Below are 14,933 nucleotides of genomic sequence, written 5' to 3'. Positions count from 1 at the left end.
ACAATGTCATCTTAGTACGTTTGTCCTATGTTCAGAGTTTTACCATATTCCCACTATGCACTCCATCGCTATATTAGACAACATTGGATCTTATGCATTGGATTTGTTAATGGATGTTATTTCGTATAGGTAAACTTTCATTTTTATTATACCATAACCATTACCCATTACAATTCATTTACTAATATTAAGTTTCCAAGTTCAATTAGAACATGGTTGTCCGTTATCCATGGTGGACATCATTTCCTCAAACCATTGTTACCTAGAGGCGCGATCATGGTCCTCATTTTATACACATAGGATGCAATCATTTATGGAGTTAATGGGAGCTTACAGAACTTATGTAGATCTTGGAGAAGACTGAATTTAAGTTTGTTTTCTAGTAATTTATTTTTTCATTGTAAATATGTTTTGTACTAATTCATTGTTTTAAATTGATTGTCATATTAATTGTCCTTTATTTGAATTGTGTCTCGTTATATAATTTGATTGAACGAAGACGATTCATATTAACGCATTCAATAAATTATAATTAGTCATAGTATGAAAACCATACATAAATATTCATTATAAATAGTCAAAGTATAATTAAGCATTACATAAATAAGCATTAAAAAAAACATATATAACAATGTCCTTTCAAGAAAATGATGCTCGTCCACGCACATGACGAGCACCTCTACTAGTAATAGCCTCATATTCCTCAATGGATCTACAAGCAACCTATAGTGTCTCAGCAATACGCTGATAAGCTATAGTGCCCTTTGTGACGTCTCGATAGGTTAACATGCTCTGTAACATCCTGATCACACGCCTCATACCACCCTAAAATGAATATAAAAAAATAAATAAATTAACTATGTAAACAAAAATTGGTATAATAAACAATCACACTTATTTTCATTACATACCAACAATCCAGATTCAGGTGACCATCTACGACGAACTAGGGGCACCGGGATGTCATCCGGAAGGTGTCGCCTCATGCGCGGTGCAAGACTGGGTCAGTCATCGTCATCAACTAAAGTGATGTACGGGTGGGACACCCGTCTAAACCATACTAGGTGTCAATACCCAATTTCGTCCGGATTGGGTAATATGTTTGTTGTATTTTATTTTCATTATGAGTATAAAGTAAAAAAAAAAAAAAAAAAGCGTTCGGCCTTGTACTATACGACCGAGCCGTTAGTCCTGTACACTGAGCGACCATTCGTCCTTTGTTTACCAATATCGAGATCGTTCGTCCTTTACCATGCGTTTCTCTCCTCCATATCTTTTTGACGATCGGTTCCTTCACCCTGCATGCAACCGTTCGTTCTTTATTGAAAAATATCACGGAGCTCAAGCGCTCGGCCGTTCGTTATCACGTGTTGTCAGTCGTCCCGTCTTATTGACGTTCGTCAACTCTCAGCTTCAACCGTTCGGTCGTCCTCAAGCGTTCATTATTCGACCGTTCGTCCATTCTTACCTTCAGGACGTTCGGCAATTCTCAGCTTCAACCGTTCAGTCGTCCTCAAGCGTTCATTCCTTTAGGACGTTCGACCATGCAGAGAGTCAACCGTTCGGTCATAGTGTTTCAGTGAACGTTCGGTTTTCCTTTGAACGTTCGGTCTTGGTGATGTTATTCTCATTTGAACGCTCGGTCTCCACGATGTTTCTCTTCAGCGTTTGGTTTTGAGCGTCCGGCCTAGTATGTTTGATCTCACAATGTTCGGCCCAATAGTATTCAATCCAGTATGGTGACTCGGTTTTAACGTTCGTCCTAATTGTGTATGATCTCTTACCGTTCGTCGAAATAGAATTCAACCAAGTGGTGTTCAGCAAATAGCGTTCGGTCATTTTCTTATGTTAGTTGAACGTTCGGTCTTTATGTTTTATTCTCAATTTAACGTTCGGTCTTGATGGCGTTCGTCCAAACAGATATTGAGTTTTTCTAATGGTCGTTCGCGGGGCTGGCTGTGTTTTAAAAGGGGTCTACCACTACGTCTCAAATTATTCCCAGTAATGATTCCCACCTTCGATTTTGTCTAAAGCGAAAGTTATTGACAGCATGGGTTTCTGAAAAAGAGAATATTTTTGGCTGACACCTTCACTTTTGTCTGCCACGGGTGCCCATGTGGTTCCTGTACAGATTCCATCTGTAAAGTTTGGCGAGCACTACAACAGACACAGGGGTCCTCTGGGGGGATCTGGGGATCTCACATTTTTCTAACTCAACAAGATCATCTCCCATGAACCATCATCTTTACCCATATACCATGGCCGAACTCTAAACCCCATTCAGACCAAGGACACGGGGACAGGGAGGCCATCCGAGATGCACAAAGACGTTACTGGAAAAAAGGAAGGAGCCAAAAGAAAAGGAAGACTCCATTTTACACGAGGAAGAAAAGGAGGAAGCCAGTCAAAAGAAGGAGAATCCATCCGAGATACAAGTTTAACCAAGAACGACCAAGCTCCAGTAGGTAAACTGCCTTGCACCTCTGGGTTGATTACTGCATTCAATATCTCGGCTTTTGCTTGTTAGGTTGTGTGGGTCGTATATGATTGTTGTGTGTTGCATAAGATTGTTGTGTGAATACATGTTCTGGTCTGCAACCTCTCGCCGTCCCATAATACTGCAACATCCATCCTCTATTCCTTTGTCTTCAACTGTCATTCATCCCCAATGACCCCCACCACTCCTCATGGCTGGAGCACAATCCAACACTCGCCTACAATCAAAAGCAACAAGAAGTGGGAACAACATGAGGGCACGATGAAGGGAAGAATCAGGAAACCGGAGCTTCATCACGTAGCACCTGTTCACAAGAGCTCCATTATCACTCCATTATCACTATCGTCCCCCATCATTTTCAACCAAGGCCCTTCGAACCTCCATCACAGCCACCTCCACCATTGTCATCAACCTCGCCAGATCATTCAACCTCCACTGTCAAACAGCCTCCATCCCAGCCACCCTCAACTTCTTCTCTCGTCACCACGAAACCCCATTCACCTTCACCATCAATCAACTCAAACACCACCGAGACACCCTTTCGTGTCATCACTAAACTTGTCGTTGTCGGCGTGTTGCTGTAAAACTCAACACCACCGTGAAAACCCACAACCTTCACGCTTCCACTTCAAACTTCCACCATCTTCATATTCATCTTCATCATCTTCAACTCCGCCATCCACTATACCTCCGACGTCTGCCCATCACCCCGTGAACCCGTCATCCTCCTTCACGCCATCATCGCCGCTCCCCCACTTCATCATCTTCATCTCCAAATCAGCCTTCACCTTTGTCATCACCGAACAACATCCACACACATAGCCCATTGTACAGTCAAGAAAACAACAAGAGGAAAGAGAGGAAGGGTTGGAACGAGTGCTGGCGACGCTAGGGCTGGCCGGATGGCGCGGTGCCTATCCGGGGGCAGCGGCCGTTTGGAGAAGAGGAAACCGGCGTGTGGTCGCGCTTGGGGGAGGAGAGACCCTAGGTCTCTTTCATTTTTTCAAATGAGTGAGAATGGGAGGAAAGGGGCAGAACCCCTAGTGTTTCAGCTGGGAAGAAGGTCTTGGGCCTAGGTTCAGACCGTTTCTCCTCTGCCACCCCCTTTTCTTCTGACCGTTTCTCCTCTGCCACCCCCAATTTCTTCTAAGTCGAGCCCCTTTTTTCCACTTGGGCTTTGGCCCAATCTGTCATCAGAATTTAATTTGGTTGGCACCCCCTTGTTTCGTTTTCACACCCCTTCTTCCACTTGGGTTTAGGCCCAATCCGTGTATAAAAGGAAAAATAGCTTAGACACCCCTTTCTCTTATTTAAGCACCTCCACACCTTTTGTTATCATTATTTAATTATTTATCTTATTTTTATTTTTTTACCTTTCCTTTGGTTTCCATTCTAAATATTTATCTACCTTTTTAAATATACTTTTATAAACAATAAAAATAATAATAATAAAAATATTTAAAAGGTTTAGGCACATGTGTGATCGCACACATCGTCCTTGTGCTAAAACCTTTTCTTCTTCTTTTCTAAAATTACAAAAAATATATTTAAAAGGTTTAGGCACATGTGTGATCGCACGCATCGTCCTTGTGCTAAAACCTTTTCTTCTTCTTTTCTAAAATTACAAAAAATATATCTTAAAGGTTTAGGCACATGTGTGATCGCACGCATCGTCCTTGTGCTAAAAACCTTTTCCCTTTCTTAAGTAAAATTACAAAAATATATTTTAAAGGTTTAGGCACATGTGTGATCGCACGCATCGTCCTTGTGCTAAAAAACCTTTTCTCTTTATTTTAGAAATCTACAAAAAAACTAAAAATATCTACAATTTCAAACAAAAAACAAATGGCTACCCAGAACTACGTGATCCTTGATTCTCCATCAAGAGTGGAGATACGTAGGAGCAAGGCCAGTCCTTGTCAGGTTCACTTTCCCAAAAATCCAAAATCATTTCTAAGCGAAATTCTCAAACCATTTTCTAAACAAAATTTCCAACACATTTTCAAAAAGAACTACGTAACCCTGATTTCTCGTTTTGAATGAGAATACGTAGGAGCAAGGTCAATCCTTGTCGGGCCCAAAAAACTAAAAAATATATTTTTTTATTTAGAATTTTATTTTAGGGGATAGTTAAACATTTTGAAAACCACATCATATTCGTGCATTTAGTTAAAGGTACTGCCTTAGGGCAGGCGTTGTAGGGTGCTAACACCTTCCCTACACGTAACCGACTCCCAAACCCAGAATCTGATTTTCGCGGACCGTGTCTTATCATTTTATGGTTTTTCCATAGTTTTCTATAATAAACTATGGTGGCGACTCCAAATCTCTTTTCCAAAACTCGATTTTCTTTTTGGATCGTCGTCCCGTCGCGATTCCGATTGCGACACTAGGTATCCATCAACACACGCAGAGGGCTCATGAGCTTCAGCGACACTAGTAGTGGCATGCTCTACATACCTCAGCCAATTTAGATCAATCGTCGGAATGTCTGGCATTGAAAGGCTCTTAGGCGAACGTGGTATGATCTGCTGAAAATCGAACTGACGCAACACGCGTTTAGGTAGATGTCGGTGAATCATGTTGCCTAGTCGGATCCATCCTGAAAACATACATATGGCAATGAATGGACATGTACGTCTGTGCGAAATGTATGGATGCAAGATGACTGCATTATACGTGAGCCCATCCAGATATGTCCGCCCCTCCTTTAGACTCCAACCCTACCTCGGAGCTATTATCATGAAGCCTGTGGATCGAGTTTTGTGTACCTATCCAACACTCGCCTCCTTCCCATGCCAGGAAGGTGCTCATATATCCAACTCTACAAAAAACATTACTTAAATTGTTTTATACATTCCTAAAATATATTAAAAAAAATTGTAAAACTAAAATGTACATGTAGAAGAGTGTAATATCCAAGTACCTACTTGACAGTAGTGAAGCTAACATCTCTTAGCATCTCCTAGCTGCTCATAAGTATGTGGGAGTGCAACTGCTCTCAAACATATCTTGCACAGGCATTCAAGTCTCGCAACAGAAGGAGGTATGAGACCCGAATCAATGTCCTACTCTTATTCGTAAATATTGTGCACCCAAGTAGATGCAACAAGTAGGCCCGAGCAGTGCACTCCCAAAGCTCCTGCTCAATGCACTCCTGGTAGACCTCGTGGAGCCAGTTGAGCCTAACTTTTTGACCGCGTGACGCTTTCATCTCAGCTGAAGCTTTGGCGCAGTCGACGCCAAGCAAGTCCATAAGATGATATCGAGCCTCATCATACTCTAACTCCTCTACCTCACAAAATTGCCCCATGATAGGTAGGTGGAGCAGATTATGAATGTCATCTAATGTGACACTCATCTCTCCTACCGGGAGGTGGAAAGTATTAGTCTCTAGGTGCCACATCTCCGTAAGGGAAAGGATTAATCCATGATCGACATACTTATATGATAGGTTGACTAAGTAAGCCAACCCCGACATGGAGATATAACGCTCAATGGCCTCATGGTACATTCTAAAATGCTTCAATTTTTTACCATGGGACATCACTTTGATCTCCCCTCGATCCTACATAAAAATACAAAATTATATAACAAAAATAAATTAAAAATTAATGAACAATTAACATTTTGGTTGATAATTAACCCGGCCTTGCTATATGGCAAATGCAACATGCTGGGTATAATGTGTAAGTAAGGAGGTGTCACGTGGACCTCCTGGAAATCCATCATCTTCATCTTCATCTTCTTCCTCACTATAGTCATCCTGATGTTGAACATCCTCATGCTCAACATAATCATCCTCACCATGTCCCTACTGTATAAACTCCCCCTGCTCCTCATGATCATGCTCATCAATGACGTCCACGCGATATTCTTCTACGCGTCTTTTACGAGCAGATGTCGTAGGTCGTCTCCTTTCATCATGTGATAAAGATGATGACTCACCACGAGAGGATGAAGCCTCACCACGATAAGATGATGCACCTCTAGTTCTAACAATTTCTATTAACCAATTATATTATTTACATATTGTGTACAAAAAAATAAATAATTATATAATAATAAATATTGAAACAAATAATAAATAATCAAAAAATAAAAAATTAATAATAAAATAATAAAGAAATAAATAAAATAACAAAAAAATTACTTAAATAATTACAAATAAGAAAAAAAATAATATGTAAGAAAATAAAATTTAGGGATAATAATAATTATTTAATTAAATAAATAATTTAATCAAAATTACAAATTCATAAACAAAAATAAAAAAATTAAATAAAATTATATACATAATAAATAATATAAAATTTAAAATAAAAAAAACAACAATCTCAAAAAAAATTAACAAACAAATAAAAAATTTCATACTATACTCCGAAAATATATTACATTTTATTTAACATTTAAACCTAACATAAAAATTAAAATTGCATAATATATAAATATAAAATTTTACAAACAAAAATAAAAATTGTTAAAAAATAAAATATACTAACGTAATTAACAAAAAAACAAAACCAGAAAAAATAACCCTAAACCGCAACTCCATGTGCAACTAATCGCAGATCCAAGTGCGGTTAGCCTCAGCAGCAAATCCAACTGCGGACAACCCACATATGCACTTCCAAGTGCACCGGCCATGTAACTCTGAAAACCCAACTATAGATCCAACTGTGGTTACCATCAGCCATAAATCCAATTGCGGCTCCACCCTCATCCGCACTTCCAAGTGCGGCGGACATTAACTGCAATTCCAAGTGCGGTTAAGCATGGGCTCCCAGTTCTAGCCCAGATCAAGCAGAAAAACAATGGTCAAACGTGCATATCAACCAAAAATCAAGCACAAAAATATATTCTATCATACAAAAAAATATTTTTTTCCCACACCAATCCATCATGCATCATATACTCTAACAATAAGGAGATCAAAATAACTAACTTGGATGCCAGAAAAATCTAAGCTTGATGTACGTGAAATTTGTGAGAAGAAGATACATACTACAACTCACCACGACACCAACATGGACAGTGAACAAAACAGGGAGGAGGGGAAAGGAAGAACACTCACCACGTTAAAAAAAATGGTGAAAAAGGAGGGAGGAGGGGAGGAGGGGAGGAGGGGAGAAGTGCAAGAAAGAGTCCAGAAGAGGGTATAGAGTTTCAAACGTGAGATGCGGCAGAGGAAGGTTTCTTCTTTGTAGTGGATGGGTTGACTTTTTATAAAACCAAAATATTCTCACTGACATGGTACAGTTGGAATTACAAAAGAATTGTTAGGTACATGGTGAACTTAGTGAGGTATAGGGAGAAGCCCTCAATTAATAATCGCAGATAGTTGTTGACTTTTACTACATATTTATTATTAAAGTATTGGGATAAACACTAACTTTAGATCAAAGTGTTTTCTATATATAACATTTCGGCTTGAACAAACGATAAAGTGATAAAGAGAAGATTAAAGAAAAAACTTTGACCTAAGTTTGAATCTTAGAAACCTTTTGTAAAAGAAGACTTAAGCTTCACCTCTTAAACCAAACCAATAAATAAAAAAACTAAACTTACATAAATAAAAAAATCAGTCAATTTTATTAATCATATTTAAAATAAGTAAAAGCAATGAAAATGATAATCCTTTGAAGCCGGCTATTAATGTGTAGGCACAAGGTTAGAAGCAGCCATTAAGAATTAAATTCCGTATTTAATTTTTGGTGGATTACGTGTGAGTGGGAATTAGACAGATAGATGGATAACTTTTTCAATTCAATTTAAAAAATGGCATTCAAAAGAACAAAAACTTGAACACAATGCTAAGAATCAAATATAATTTAATATGCATGCATTCTTTTTGAGTTTTTTAATATCCACTTCTTTTTAATTAATGCTTAATCTCAATAGCACGAGTTTAACGACTAAAATACTAAGGTAAAAGATGATGACCACATATCTTCGTTGACCACCAGAAACGCCGTCGTCTTATTAGGAAATTAAAATAAAAAATTGACATTCTAATATCTTTATCTCATAAGTTCTTTAATAAATTAGGTTTTACGGTACTTCGAACCTTCTTAGATTCATGCTATTCATCCTAGTATTTAGACTAAAATTTAATGAGTATTTATATAAATAGATAAATATAATTTGTATAGTGAGTTATCTAAATAAAACGGGAATGTAAGAGTAAAGAGGTGTTTTATTCAACTTTTTTTTTCTTATAATATTTTTCTTAAAAGTTGTAGCAATAAAGCATAATGTAATATTTTTTCCGATAAAAGATTAAGGAATACCTCTTTTGGTCCCTCGAAAGGGGCAAAAGTTCAATTCAGTCCTACCTTTTTTTAGAAGTTCAATGTGGTTCCAACTTTTGTAAAAAGTGTGCAATCAAGTCCTTTTTGGAAACGACGTTGAGTTTTTAACAGAGCAGCTGACAGGGTGGACTGAAGTTAGCTATGTGGCTGTGTGTGGGTAATACGTGGTTGTGAGAGGGTCATACGTGGCTGTGAGAGGGTAAATGTGATAATATTACTGAGGTTAAGAAATCAGAAGTTAGGGTTTGAGTTGCAGAGAAATTGGTAATTTGGGAGCAGCAACAACACCAATAACATATTCGATGCCATCTCTGTTGAAGACGCCATCTCTGAGCTTAGCATATTCGATGCTCACAAATACTTCAACGATGATGGTAGCAGCAACAACACCAATAACATTCAAAAGGTTAACATGAGCAGAGTCTCTCCCATGGAGCGAATTCCAGAGAGAGGTGATGTCATCGCCACAGAAACCACCAGATACTCCTCTGCTTCATCATCTGTGGACGGCTACGCCCACATCAGAAACTACAGAGCACGCTCATTCCACGCGGCAACTCCAACGGCTTCCTCAGAAGCCAGTTGGAACAGCCAAACGGGGCTGTTGTCTCACCCTCCAGGTGCAATCCCTGTCTCAATGCAAAACCCTAAAAGCCTTCGAAACCCCAAACACTCCAAATCCATTTGGCTCCTTAGGAGAAAATGTCCTTGCACGGGGAAAAAATTAGTTCAAATCAAAGAATCAGCTCAAGAATCCAAATCTCAGATATCACAACAAGAAAGAAATTACGAACATCACAACGTTACTAATCACATCACACCAAATAAGTGGATTCTGAATGAAACACCAGCATCGCTACCGGTACCGGTAACAGCAACAATTGCGGCAGCGAAATCGCAACGGTTTCACAATTCCAACTCTCATAGAGTTACGAGCTCAGTGAGAGTACCGTTCACCGAGGGATTCACTTTCCCCGTGCTAAACCCTAACAATCCAATAACAAAACTAAAAGTCGCAAACAACGTCGCAGAGAAAGATCCGCCGCGCGACTCGTTAGATGTGTTCCGGCCCCCAGACGAGCCATCGCCGAAGCCGCTGAACTTCTCGTTCCAATTTGAGCTTCAGATTTCCGGTATCCAATTCGCGCTTCAGATTTCAACACACTTCCTCCACGATGATAAATCCCAAATTACCAATTTCTCTACAACTCAAACCCTAACTTCTGATTTCTTAACCTCAGTAATATTATCACATTTACCCTCTCACAGCCACGTATTACCCACACACAGCAACGTAGCTAACTTCAGTCCACCCTATCAGATGCTCCGTTAAAAACTCAACGCCGTTTCCAAAAAGGACTTGATTGCACACTTTTTACAAAAGTTGGGACCACATTGAACTTCTAAAAAAAGGTAGGAACCGAATTGAACTTTTGTCCCCTTTCGAGGGACCAAAAGAGGTATTAAACCAAAGATTAACTATTTGAGCCAATTATCTTCTTATCGAATGAAAACATACATTTACAAAATAAAAATATTGTGTAAAATTAAATTAACTTAAATTATTTTAAGGATGGCAAAATATAAGTATTTAAAAGTTTTAAATTTTAAAATGTCTAAATTTACTTTAGTTTGTAAAGCTGATCTAACAATGATTTGAAAATCATATATTATTAATTAAACAAATTTAAATCTGATTAAACTAAAAGTATGTTTTAAGCAATACATTTAGGAGAATGCTAACTAATGCAATCAAAATACTGTTTAAGCTATAACTAATGGTTCTTGATTCCACTGAAATACGGAATAATTAACTTTATTAATTAAAATAATATAATTTTATATAATAGATTTTTTAAAGAAAAATATACCTTTTTTTTTTTTGTTTTTTAGTAAAACTTAGATGTTTAACAATTTACTACTCGATATACAGAGTTGTTTATATTTTTAATTTTCCTTTGTTAATTTCTCTGTTAATTTAAGCTTTTTATTTATTTACGTTTAATTATATTTTAATTTTTAGTAACATTAAAATGATCATGATAAATAATTAAAAAAAAAAAGAAACGGTACAACGTTAAATTATTTTATTATTTAATTATTTTTTAACTTTTTTTTATTATACATCAAATTAATTATCAGTGATAATTGTATAACATTTATAGGCATTTTTGTTATCTAAATAAAATAAAACTGCATTAATGATTACTGAGCTAAAAATTTATTTATGTCACACTTAATTATAATTTTTTGTAAAATTCAATGTTTATTAATTATTCTTAACAGTATCTTTTAGACACTAATTAGCAGAACCCATACTTTTAAATCAGACTGCTTATTAATATGATCAAGTCACCATTTAAGGTTTAGCACTTTAACTTAACCATGATTCGTGTTAATAAAATAATACTAATAATTCATAAAATAAATAATTTTAAATATACAATTTCATAATTTTTAAATTATAATAAAATATTATTTTAAAGAAAATTTATGTTCAAAGTATATATAGTTATTCAAATATAACGTATATTTGAAATCTCATTCATTAAATATGTTATCAAACTATAGTATGTGAGCTGGTATAAATATTATCCTACCAAATTAGTTCCCTATTATCAAGAAGTTGTGTTTAATCTATGTTCCAGATGTTCAAATCTAGATATATTGAAAACTCCAATAAAAATACAAGACTAAATAATAATATATATTAATTTAGTCTTTTTAATTTTAAACAATTAAAAAAATTTAGTCAATATTTAGTCCTTACAATTTCAAAGATTTTAAAATTTCTAAAAAAATAATTGAAATAGTCTACTTCAATTTTTTTTTCTAAAAACTTAAATATCAACCATCAACGTTTTGTATGGACACATTTATGCATTGCTTATGACTGAAATTTTCAAAATCAACCACGAATTAAACTTTAACAGAAAAATGAAAACTTGTAAAAAGAAACACACGAATGCAATAAAGTTATAAGATGCAAAACGAAGAAGAGAGAGAAGGAAAGAGATGATTGGAGCATTGCTATAAAGTCATAGATACAAACTCACATAATTAGAGAAGAGAAAGTAAAAAACGTTGACAATTTGTGGGCTAAAAGTGAGAAAGAAGACGAACTATAATCGTTATAATATATGTTGGGTGATCAAGATCCAAAAATTTATTTCCTACATAGTGAACAAAATAGAAACATTTACTGCAACTTTAATTAAATTTTAACCATCATTATATATATCATTTATCAATATTGAAATACTATGCAAGCTAAATCAAACAATATTATATGTATAATCTAAAAATTGGAGATTTAGACCACTTCAATAACCTACTTGGATTCCCTAATATTCCAATACAAACAGAGAAAAAATCCACCGTCACAGAATACTCATAATTAACAACTTAAATCACAAAATTAACCTTCAAAACTTCTATAAACATAAAAAAAACTACCAAAGAAGAAAAATGAAAAGGAAGAGAAAAGGAAAATAATCACACTCCAGAAACACAATGAAGAAGAAACACAATAAGGTATTTTGGTTTATGTTTAATGCTTTTAAAGTTTTATGTAAAATTTAATACTTACGATAATGTAAATGTCAATTTTTAAGTTGAATCGCAAAACTTTCAACATAAAATGTAAGGACTGTTTCTTTGTTTTCTTTTTCTCCGTCACTCTTCTTCCTTTCTTCTTCTCTTATCACTTTCCTCTTTTTCTTTTATCATTTCTTTGAAAATCCTAGGGTTATTTATAGTAGGTTGTAGGCGTGAGAGTAAAGGAGCAGTAGGAGGAGACTCATTCCACTTCGCGGCGCAACTGTTTCTGTTTGTGGGTACAGTGACAACGAGGTTTTCTTTGCGATGGCGGAGTTTCGACATTTTCACGGTGAGTTTCCAATGACTCAGATACAGTGTTTTTCACGATCGCTTTAGGGTTTGAATTTTGAGTTTCTTTTCTCTTTCTGATTTGTGGTGATTTGGGGGTTAGTGTTTCAAAGAGAGTTTTCTTCTGACGTCTCGCGATGTTGGGTGTTACCATGAAGGAGAAGAGTTTTTAGGTAAGAGAAGCTAGTCCTTTCTTGAGATTATTTTTATGGTGTATGTTTAGTATATTTATGAGTGACAATATGATGTGAATGTAATAGTAATATTGTTCTAGTAAGTATGGTGTTTAGATAATGAATATTGATAACATGATGTTTGAATGATTTATATGAGGTAATATTGATCTTATTGGTGTCATGATTGATGTGCTATGAAGTTGTATTTCTGATTGGAATATGATGCAAGGCTTAAATAGTAGAAAAAGACTTGAGTTTTTGGTGGTTAAAAATGAAGGTATTAATGGGCAGTTTTGAGTAATAGTGTTTGGATGGAGAAAACTGGTATTGTAGGTCTGATTACATGTTATTTGTGAGTTGTTAACATCGTGAGTTAGTGATAATCTGTTGAAGAATTAGATATGGTTCCATGAAGGGGTTTTGTAAGGTTTTAAGTGTATATTAGGGGTTTTGAGGAGTGAAATTCTGAAGTAAGGAGTTGGGATAGGTTTTGATAGTTTGTGGTTAGCATATGAGTCATTTAGCACTTATCTCAACCTTTGTTTTGCTGAAATTTAGGTATGGAGTGGTAGAATTGAGTTTAAGTAGTTTAGAATATGTAATTTGGGGTGTTGAGTGGTCAATTTGAGATAGAGACATGTTTTCATAGGTATCTTAGTGCCTAAGAGTGTTTAGGAAATATTTAAACTTGTATAAAAGGTACCCAATGTCAAAATAGGTGAATTTTAAAACCTGGTATGGCGCCCCTAAGTGCCACTCGACCAACTTTTGTTTTGTTTTTTTTCAATTAAGGGATCTCAAATTCGAGATTCCGGATATCAATTTTGGACTTCTTTAAGTTGTTTTGAAGGTTTTGGACCCTTCCAAAGGTGTTGGTGAGGGTTTCAAAGTTGTTTTCCTTGCCTAGTGTGAGTATCAAGTTGCTAAAGAAAATTGTGTTATTGTATGATTTCTGATAACTTGTAAGGGTGTTTCTAGTTCTTTACTGTATTATCAGTAGTCTCATGTATTGGTATACTATGTGAATGTGAAGTGATCTTAATGGTTTCAAAGGTATGGATATGAGTTCCAAGGAGGAACTTCTTGGTGTTGGTTTCAAGTATCATTAGTATGAATGCAGGAAGCCCAGTCTTGGGGGTTATCTTGACACTCTAATGATCTTTCATTCTCAAGTAGAGAAGATTGACACATGTGGTGAGAGTAGTAGGAGGTCTTAGTCTTCGGTTCTTCTAGTATGATCCAAGGCGTGGAACAAACTAACCTTGTGAGTGTGGTAGGGTGAAACCCGTTGGTAATGACTTTGTAAAGTAGTTGAGGACATCACAAGTGCGCAACCCGCCATAGCTCGACATTCAATCTAAATTCGGATAGTCAGTCTAGGCCCTTGTATATTAGGATGTGTGGGTTGATGTATGTTATATGTGATTCATCTACGTATTATTCTAAATGCTATATGACTTGTTTTGTATCTAACTTACCCTTGTGTTTGTGTGTTGTTTGTATGTGCTTGTGCTTTAAATCTTGGCTATGATCATCTAGTGGGTGTGAACAGAAGGTGATGAGGTGAAAGTGGAGCAGGTTCTTGATGGAGACGTCCCTAATGCATAGATAGATCAATAGTCATTTATTTTAGATGTGTCTTCTTTTGGTGGTTGAAACTACCATTCTTGTATATAGTTTTGACACAACTATATTGTATATAAAGTTTAAATTTATGGTTTTTTTGGATGACTGTAAATATCACTTTATATTCCTGTCTATAAATTATCTATTATATTAAATCTGTGATGACTATTATATAGTTTAATGCTATATTTTGGGATGTTACAAAAACTTATTATAAGAAAAAAAAAATATTTAGCTACTAAAATAATGTGATCGTAAATTGTAACTGAAATAGCCTTAGATTTACACCAACATCAAAATAGTCACTGAAACAACAACTGAATGACATGTTAATGATATTAGTTCATATAATGATTGAAATAATAACAAAAAATATTAGTGGCAAAATATCAATCACTAAATCAATAGTTGTGAAAAGTAGAACAAATTGTTTTT

At 35.7% G+C, this 14,933-nt stretch overlaps 1 protein-coding gene across 1 annotated transcript; it reads left to right on the top strand.

Moving 5' to 3' along the window:
- Positions 1-7,784: 7,784 nt before the first annotated feature.
- LOC124824355 (protein PHYTOCHROME KINASE SUBSTRATE 4-like) lies at positions 7,785-13,981 on the top strand. Its single transcript, XM_047296787.2, has 3 exons — positions 7,785-7,801; positions 9,088-9,941; positions 13,926-13,981. The coding sequence occupies exons 1-3, from the start codon at positions 7,785-7,787 to the stop codon at positions 13,979-13,981; spliced, it is 927 nt and encodes a 308-aa protein (XP_047152743.2).
- Positions 13,982-14,933: the final 952 nt, after the last annotated feature.

Source organism: Vigna umbellata, chromosome 3 (assembly GCF_029865625.1).
Source record: "Vigna umbellata cultivar VRB3 chromosome 3, Vumbellata_1.0, whole genome shotgun sequence".
Classification (NCBI taxonomy): Eukaryota; Viridiplantae; Streptophyta; class Magnoliopsida; order Fabales; family Fabaceae; genus Vigna; species Vigna umbellata.
This window is presented reverse-complemented; position numbering and strand designations above follow the sequence as displayed.